The 10,000-nt window shown below is 40.8% G+C and overlaps 1 protein-coding gene across 1 annotated transcript in view; it reads right to left on the reverse strand.

Annotated features, from left to right (window-relative positions):
• Mettl3 (methyltransferase like 3) overlaps positions 1–10,000 on the reverse strand; it is an 11,717-nt gene that overhangs the window by 625 nt on the left and 1,092 nt on the right. The window contains exons 2-10 of the mRNA XM_043000788.2: positions 7,845–8,034; positions 7,073–7,203; positions 5,904–6,031; positions 5,420–5,546; positions 4,373–4,550; positions 2,857–3,026; positions 2,250–2,394; positions 703–850; positions 388–563 (exon numbers count right to left, since the gene is read on the reverse strand). Coding sequence (XP_042856722.1) covers positions 388–563; positions 703–850; positions 2,250–2,394; positions 2,857–3,026; positions 4,373–4,550; positions 5,420–5,546; positions 5,904–6,031; positions 7,073–7,203; positions 7,845–8,034 — 1,393 coding nt within the window. The remainder of the gene's footprint in view (positions 1–387; positions 564–702; positions 851–2,249; positions 2,395–2,856; positions 3,027–4,372; positions 4,551–5,419; positions 5,547–5,903; positions 6,032–7,072; positions 7,204–7,844; positions 8,035–10,000) is intronic.

Genomic DNA, 10,000 nt, shown 5'->3' on the forward strand with positions numbered 1-10,000 from the left:
GTTCATACATGTAATTCCAAAGCAATCACATCACATTTTCTTATTCTGCAAACACCCAACACATAACTTTTTATTTTTCATCATACCTGTTACCGTATCCATAGCCCTTTGCCACTGCTATAGTCATTGTGCCGACACAACCATCATAAGGACAACGACAATGCCATAATACTTGCCTTCGCCACTCATTTCCCAGATGAAGAACGTGGCAATCGTTCAAATACTTCGTAAAATAAGTATGGACAATGCTAAAACAATGTTACAGCGAAGACCATAGAGCAAAAATTATTTGGGATACAGCTGCTATTTAGACTTTTTCCCCCATTCACCACAATCCCATACCAAAAAGAATCACTGGGAGGATGAGTCAGCCCATTTTCTACCCACCAATTTGGCTGCACGTTGTGAGGTCGGCCGAAGAGTTCCAGCTTGCGCGTGCCGGGGGAGAGGCGCTCAATGATGCCATAGATTTCATCCGGTTTGTGACTCGTGGCACGGACTTCGGCTACGATCACGTCCCCATCCAGACCTCGGTTTACCTTCGGGTTCCCTTTCATTCCCACCTGAAAGAGGTTTTGGGTTTGCTTGTGTGAGGGCAATTCTTTTATCCTTAAAATCAAAATTTCTTTTTCCTCAAACTCCCAACACTTAGTTGACATTTTATACTGTATATAATGACTGAAAATGACAAAGGACAATTACCAAGCAATGCTCCTTGCCGTGATTCAACCAGTGGCCTGTTCTGCCAGTGCGAATAATGCGCTGCAGCTGATTGGTTTTCACCCAGATAATCTCGTCGACTCGTTCGTAGCCCCAGAGCTTAAGGCACTCTCTCCCAAGTTCCATGGCTCTGAAAAGATGGGAGTAATAAGAGGTTGATTACATTTAAGCTAATAAAATGTCTCATCTCAAACAGATGCACATGCACAAAACCCACAGACACAAAGAGAGTTGATATATGAAACAGCAGAGAAGTCTTAATGTTTGTGTTACATTATATAATGGAACCTATCTGTCTGATAATGTTAAAATATATCAAACATATATCAAATTTATATAGAAGTCAGAGACAATATAATTTTTTAATCATGTCTTATAATTATTTCTTTGTTTTCTACTAAATATAAACTAAACACGAACAAGGAGACCATAGAAGGCAGTAAACTACTGTTCACAAAAGCTACATATATCCCATATTTCTAATGTCTCTAATAAAACTCTACAAATTAGCCATACCTATAGGGGAGTTAAATGCCCAGGAGAACTGCAGGTGGCAGCGGCAACACTCTCAACATCATCAGCCGGTAGTTAACATATGTTGCTACCAAACCCCTATCTTGTTTACAAACATCAAATCTTCTTTTATCATCGACAGCATAAACCCATAGACATAACCAGCGATCAGGTGACCACATCCCTCACATATGACTGTTCCCTTGAGCAATTTACCTCCCCTCTCCCTATGGTTTCTTTATAGTATTTTATTAGTAACATAATGCTATGGGATATAATGTGAAAAAACACTGCAGGTTATAGCCTACTATGCTCTATCATTAGAACGTTTGTTTCTATTTCGTACTTAGTTGCTAAGGAAATAAATGAATAGGCTGCATTCAATACTGTCTTTGATTTTGAACAGGATGCAATCCATGTTTAACCTTTTTTAACATCTTCTATACCTCCAAATAATATAAAAAAAATTACGTTCCTTGTTTTGAACACTATTATGTAGAAGTACAGGTCAGATTATTCACCTATTCACCATTCACCTTCCTAGCCATGTAAAGTGAAGGAGTTTTTCATTTACAGGCGACTTAATTTGAAATTTTTCTGTTTACTTTTTTTTTAAGGAAGAATGTGTAAATGAAAATTAAAGACATTTCCATCTATTTTCCAGGATGATCAATACAATGCTTACAGTATTAAAAGAACTACAACTAAATTCATGATATTTCTGCTCTCACTCTGTTTTTATCTTTTACTGTATGGCATTAGGAGGCATTTATTCAGTTTCTCTTTCAAAGAAAATAACCTTTGGCTTTCATTCACCTCAAGCATCACAATATGGTATTTACCCTTACAGAAACTTTCTTATTTACTGAACGCATACAACCAAAGTGATCCCCCACTCCTGCCCAACAACCCCAGCATCACAGAGGCCAATCACACCATCCTGGAACCCTCACACACAACACCAGGACTTCCTGCGAGTTGTCTGGCAGACCACGCGGCAGGACGGGGTTCCTCACCTGCCAGTCACCCAGAGAAAGATGAGGCCCTCTTCCTGCATCATAGGGATGTTCAGCTGCCGCATCTCGTCATCCGACATAGTGCCGTAGGGGAGCTCCATGTGGATGTCCCAGGGAGGGTCGGCCATGATCACAGCAAACTTGCCTGGAAGGGAAACCAGGGGGGCACTTTCAGGTAAACAGACAAGTAGATGAATTGCATTAAAGGGAGGGGGGGGAGGGGGGGGGGGAAGATGGGGAGGAAGAGGGGGAGGGAGGGGGGAAGGGGGAAGTGTGGATGTGGGAGGAGGAGTTCTACAAATGTGTGCAAAATGTATTCCTTTTATCACTGTAGATCTATATATACCATGGACTATAGCACCTGGTGTCAGAACATACTGCTTTTAACATGTAGTTTTCACTCCCTTCTAATGCCAAGGTTATCAAGTTTGGATTAAATCCACAGATAGTTGCCCTTGTGGTAAGACAAATTACCAAAAATAAAACAAACAATTGAAATGAACTTTTATATCCTCACAAAACAAAAAACAAAGAAAATAAATCCCATCAAAACAAACACAAACACACATAAAGCATAACACCAAAACAATGGAAAAAAAAAAAATACCTAAGAGAGACATGTCGAGGAAGCGCAGGTCGCACTGTATCCACTGTGGTGGGAAGAGGATAGTGCGCTCTTCGGGCCTGGCACGTGGAATAGTCATCAGCATGGACGACTCCTGCTCTTGCTGCTGCTGCCCCGACACCCCGGTGTAATCGACCTCGTAGTGGACGTATCTGCAAGAAGGAAGGAATGAGGCTGGAGGGAGGGGAAAGGGGAGGGCTATCGGAATGGTCAGAGCGAGCCCTAGTTATTCATTGCATACATGAATCAGCTGAGATGTGCACTGAGAATAGAGGAAGTGGAAGAAGAATTAAGAGAGGAAGGGCGGGGTGGGAGGAGGAGGAGGAGGAGGGGGAAGGGAAACAGGCGGGGGAAGGGGAACAGGCAGGGGAAGGGGAAGGGGAAGGGGAGGGGGAGGAGGAAGAGGAGAAGAACAGGCGGGGGAAGGGGAACAGGCGGGAGAAGGGGAAGGGGAAGGGGAAGGGGAAGGGGAGGGGAGGAGAGGGGGAGGAGGAAGAGGAGAAGAACAGGCGGGGGAAGGGGAAGGGGAAGGGGAGGGGAGGAGAGGGGGAGGAAGAAGAGGAGAAGAACAGGCGGGGGAAGGGGAACAGACGGGGGAAGGGGAAGGGGAAGGGGAGGGGGAGGAGGAAGAGGAGAAGAACAGGCGGGGGAAGGGGAACAGGCGGGGAAGGGGAACAGGCGGGGGAAGGGAAAGGGAAGAGGGAGGGGGAGGAGGAAGAGGAGAAGAACAGGCGGGGGAAGGGGAAGGGGAAGGGGAGGAGAGGGGGAGGAGGAAGAGGAGAACAGGCGGGGGAAGGGGAACAGGCGGGGGAAGGGGAAGGGGAAGAGGGAGGGGGAGGAGGAAGAGGAGAAGAACAGGCGGGGGAAGGGGAACAGGCGGGGGAGGGGGAAGGGGAAGGGGAAGGGGAAGGGGAAGGGGAGGAGAGGGGGAGGAGGAAGAGGAGAAGAACAGGTGGGGGAAGGGGAACAGGCGGGGGAAGGGGAAGGGGAAGGGGAAGGGGAAGGGGAAGGGGAAGGGGAAGGGAGGAGAGGGGGAGGAGGAAGAGGAGAAGAACAGGCGGGGGAAGGGGATCAGGCGGGGGAAGGGGAAGGAGAAGGGGAGGGGAGGGGGAGGAGGAAGAGGAGAAGAACAGGTGGGGGAAGGGGAAGGGGAAGGGGAAGGGGAAGGGGAAGGGGAAGGGGAAGAGGTGCAGAATGGGAGAGAAAAAAAAACAAAGACAAAAACAGAGAAATAAAACAAAAAGAGAAGAAGGAGAAGGAGCAGTAGCAAGAGATAGAGAAAGAGAGAGAGAGAGAGAGAGAGAGAGAGAGAGAGAGAGAGAGAGAGAGAGAGAGAGAGAGAGAGAGAGAGAGAGAGAGAGAGAGAGAGAGAGAGAGAGAGAGAGAGAGAGAGAGAGAGAGAGAGAGAGAGAGAGAGAGAAGGAAAAGGATGAGTATGGCAAGAGGAAAGAGCCGCTATCCACTCTCTTCAAACATTCCAATCCGCACCCCAACCAACCTGCAAGTATCCATGTGGAAGCAAGTGTTGAGGAATGAGCAGTCTCCCAGCGACTCATCCGTGTGCTTCTGGATGATTTTGCGGAAGTGGAGGCGGCCACACTGCGGCCCTCCCTTCTTGGTCGCTCTTTCGCACTCCTCCTTGGTGCCGTGCGGACAGAACTCCTGGACCTTGGCACCTGCGGAGGCAAGATTGGCATCAATCAATGCACGTCCATGCCAAGTTCGAGTTTTATGTGCCTCGTGTAAAATAATTGCGTTTTCTTTTCTTGTATCAAAATGGAGGTGTGTGAATATTACTAGATCTATGAGAACAAGAGTTTTTTTTTTTTTTTTTTTTTTTTACTGAAATATGAGTATAGCATCAACTTTCATCCCTGTAAATTGATCATTATCTAACCTACAAATCTATTAGCTGAGATTCTCTAAGAGGAATGGCTGTAAAACAAAGAAACAAACAAATAAACAACACATGAAAAGTTCTTTGCATATATTCCTGAGTGCTAATTAACATTATCATCTCATATTTTGGACAAAATACTTAAGGCACCCCTTCAGAATGAAACTCCAGTTAATGAAATCAAATTGTAAAATGTCTCCTGTAATAAAAGAAAAAATCATGTGCTGAATTCACTTCAAAATCATTGATTTTTGTTGAAATTTTCCCTTTCTTTTTCTCACTACTGACCTAAACCATGTATATTTCATACCTTTCAACTAATTTGACTTCACTGTGAGAAATGTTACAAAAATAATGCAATAATCACAATACATTATTTTGTGATGTATTATAAAGAGTAAAGTAATCACAAAATTCCTATATAAGATCCTGTTGTACGTCATCATCAAAATTTCAAATCATCGTCATTTTCAGACCTCCTGAAAACTTGAACTCTTGTCGGTCAATACACGTCAAACTTCATTCACATTCAAACAATGCTACTCACACTTACCAACAACATCCATCTGAACACAGACAAAATCACCCAAAATACAATTGTCTTATTCAAAATGATAAACATGGCAAACTCAAGACACGTCTCCTTACCTCCCTGAGACCTGAACCTTTGCGCCAAACTTTGCTCTTTCGCAGTAGGTTTACTGAGCAACTCCATGATCTCTTCGCCCACTTTCTTTGTTTCCCGTTCTCTTATACTCTGAGCTGACAAAAGACTCTGTCGAAGAAGGATATACATTTATATGAGATAATGATAGCATGCTAAAATATTCTTTGAAGAATAATAGTTGTATAAATAGGTTTACCACTACATATCTTAGTCTTTCATTTGGGTATACTAATGGAAACACAAGTTCCAGCAGTAAATAAAAGTTTCATCTAAAAATATTAAGTTCTTCAGTGAAACAAAATCAGGATAAAAATGACAAGTAATCACAAACAATTTTCATCATTATTTGAATTCCCTGAGGAACTTCAGTTTTTAACACGGAACTGTTTTTGCCTATCTACCTCATCACTGTGTCTCCCACAGAGCCATAAAATACACAAGATTTTCTAACGTCTTTTTACTTACCATGACATCATCTTCTCTCCTGTCTTTTCTCTTCTCTTTGTCCACTTTTGTCTCCTTCTCTTCACGAAGAATCTTTGCTGGGGGCTCAGAGATCGTGTCATTGGATTTCTCTGGTGAATGGTTTTCGTCTGCAATGCACACGTAGTAGAAAGGAAAAGCTATTAGCCAAACTAGAAAAATGGAAACAGTAAAACAAAATCCTTGAACAATTTATTTTTTACTTTCAGTTCCCTTTAGCTAATATATATATAATAATTCATAACAGGATGTACTTACTACAATACTGGCACCTACACAACTAAATTCTCCAACATTAACCCACTTACGACGGGGTATTCCAGCCTTGAATGTCCCAATGCCGGGGCGTTCGAATTATTAGGCCTAAATCAATTAAATGGCTGGCACAATACTGTGCCGCCCGGCCACTGGGCTTTTGAATGCGCGGTACAGTACTGTACCACCCGTCCAGAGAGGGTTAATGTGGTGCCTTACGACCGATACATCACCGTTCTCAGAACATATTGCTGCTACCCTTCCAATCTCTTATTTCTATATTAAAATGCGTTACTGCATTCTACCATCTTTTTCACATGAATAAGTGCACTCTGACACCTGTACATCATCGTACTTGGCATTAATCAAGATGCTTCGTTCCAGCAATTACTAAGTTCTGGAACAAGTTGTCAAATCATATTGTCCAGTTGGACAGTATTGAAAAATGTAAGACTGGTTAACAGACCAATCCTGAATTTTTCAAGGTTAGTACGTTCTACTAGTTTTGTGAATAATTTTACTCTTTTAACTTTAAACGTATTATTAACAGTTTTATCCTTTTCTCATCGGTAAACATGTTCATTTCTTTCTTTCCAATGTTTTGACTTCAGTACCTCATAAAAGTGTTTTCCTTTTTTTACTTGGTATTTTGAACATTTTACATATTGTATTTACCTTCATCTACTCATGTAGAGAAGCATCGTTAGTTAACCCTATGACGACGGTGCGTCACACCCGTGTGACACAGCCAAACTCCCGATGCCGGGGCGTCAAGCCAGTGTGACGATTTCAATGCAATATTGCAATCGCCCAGCATTGGGGTCTTCGCGTAGCGAGTGCCCCGTCGGGAAAGGGTTAATATAATAATAATAATAATAACAATAATAATCACAAACCTTCAACGGCAACCGCAGTTGGCTGAACTTTTTTCTCCCGGTGTTCGGCATCTAAAACGGCTGTAACTTTGCTGTGCTCAACGGCTACAACTGTCAAAGAAGTCCTCCCTTCACTGGTACCCTGAGTAATGCTGGAATAGTGTAAGAGTAATGAATATCCTGCACAATGATTAATTAAAAAATTTCTGAGGAAATTCTCAAGAACAGTTACTGACTGTCATCATTATCAATGATGTTTTCCTTATCATTTTAGCTATCAATATCATTACCACTGTCAATGATGACTTCATAATTTATTTCATAGTATTATCTATTTCAATTATACACAATTGTTAATACTATATATTAATTTAAAAATCAGTACAATTACATAAAAAAACAATTACCAATATTCATTTGTGAAATAATATAATGCATGACCACTCATGAGAACCCCATTACTTACTATTCAGATGTTCCAGTAATAATAATAAACACTCAAGTTTGTTGTATTGTAAAACTTTCATCACACATAAAACTGAGACAAGACTTATTTCATTCTCTTCCTTTTTATACATTTTTTTTTACCACAGTGTTATTTCATATGTGAAATGATAAGAAACAATGTTACACATACATTCACAATATTTACCTATATATAATATCAAAGAACAAACATCAAAGAAACTATAGTAATTTTGCAGCTTCATATATAAAAAAAATCAGATATTCATATTAAAACTTACACAACCAGCATCATACTCCACAATACCACTTCAACATTATGCTTTACCTAATAAGTTCTTTATATGCAAACTTCTCCAACAAATTATCAATTGCTTTTGAAGGAAGTGTTCTTCTCAGTTTAGTAGATAGTGTTTCTGACAACTGTACAGACTGAACTGGTGGTAAGGCCTCATTCAGACACTCTAACAAGGCACATTCGAGACTAGGGTCATCTTGACTGCTGCTTGCGGTTGGCACTGGAATTAAAGAAAGATGGACACATTATTAAAGTCATTTCTTTAAAAAGCTAGCATTAGCTTTAAAGTTAAGCATCTTACTCCACTATGAAAAATAATTATATACTTAAATAACAATATATATGTAATTGTACAGAAACAGAGCATGTGGAAGAATATTTCTTATGCATGAATAAGAGGGTAATCTAAATAATAAACAAGTCTCCAGCCCACATGAAAAACTTACACATACACTGACTCGAATGCTTGCTGTAACATCTAATATTACTTTTCATGTTACGACTCAGGATTTTACAGCATGAAAAGTACACTCTTTTTCTGTATAAGCATTCGCAAGTCTTCAGACAGGAGAAAAGCATTCAATGAAAAGCACATTTTCAAGCTTGTGGTTAATCCAGTGACAACCAGTTGCTTTGTAACTGTCAACAAGGCCTAGTGATGTGTTACCGTGAAGGTTGTGATTACCAGCTGTTCTCACTGTTTTCTCTTTATCTATTGTGCAAGATTAATTTGCAAAACCACTCCAAAGAATGGAATATTCATTGCTTACAACAATGATGCTGAAGAATGTGTGAGTTACTGGTGTAAGCGACAAATATTCCAGTGTGGATTCCATTCTGGCAGCTCAGATCTAGACCTGTATCTCTCAACATAAAAAATATCAGAAATATCATATACATGCTGGCCTAATATTGCATCCTATATATGCCAAAGACACGACCAAACAGATCTAATGACTGAAAGACTTATATGACCAAGGAAGGACTGTTTATGGTATCATAAATGTGATGGTATTATCTTAAATTCTATCTTATTTTCCATATTACTCAACAATAAATGTTGAATAAGACCAAAGGTAATTCTGTAAAAACAACTATACATTGCCAATACTAGCAAATTTGGTATCAATAGATTGTCTTTGATTTTTACTGTCCAGTTAGTTTAACCCATTAACAACAGGTGACGAGATATCATGCAAAGTGGTAGCAACATCAGCCGCCGGAGACGAGATATTTTGTTATGGCTATCCTCCTGGCCAGCACACTGGGTGATCGGGCTTATACCGCTTGGCTGCAGCCAGCGCAGACAAAAATCCCAAGGCGTTAGGCTTACACGTTTGAAATATCCTGGTGTTTCGACCATTTGGAGCCAAAACAGCCCTGTCATAAATGGGTTAAAGTACTATTAGTCCATAGAAACCAAACATACAATACTGACAATATTGGTCTTAACCCAAATCCTCCGGATGGCATGCAGTGAAGACGGCACCTTCCTGGCCCAAACTCCGGTCGTCATGTAAGGTGACGGCACTTCGATGTCGGTCATCATACGACCCCGGAATGAGTTTAGGCCTACGCAGTAGCCTCCCAGAAATGCATCGCGCACCAGTTATCACCGACCCAGAGGATTTGGGTTAAATACGCTCTGAGATTATTTATATCACAGCAGCAGAATTCATTACAGAAAGTATGTTTTTTTTCACTGATATCTAAGGTCTAACAAAAAAATGGAGTGCCATTGTACAACAGTTTACTAGTGTGCGCTTAATCAACATATTTGAAATGGTTAAATTTCTAACTAGGATTCCCTTTGCGAGTCTTCTAAACAATGTTGCAAATACCAAGAACAATTTGTTTATCCAATTACTGTGATTATTTCTATTTACACAGTATACCATCCCCTTATATACTGGACACACTCTTTTCAACTAATGACTGTTTATAAATCATCCAAGCATGTAATGGGCAACTAAAGAAAAAAATCTCAGTTACACGGTTATCATACTTTTCATACTGCATCATAATCAGGAGTAGGTTCCACAACTACGGTCACTCTCCGCAATTTTAGATGCATGTATCCAAAATAATGATATATATATATGTTCCTACAAATGTACATTTTTTTCCGTTTATAGGTAAGCGAAATGTCTCGGATTCATCCCCTTCCCGTAATATGAAGTTAATTA

The sequence above is a fragment of the Penaeus japonicus genome, unplaced genomic scaffold (assembly GCF_977035675.1).
Source record: "Penaeus japonicus unplaced genomic scaffold, GWHDUDI00000001_assembly GWHDUDI00000026, whole genome shotgun sequence".
NCBI lineage: Eukaryota > Metazoa > Arthropoda > Malacostraca > Decapoda > Penaeidae > Penaeus > Penaeus japonicus.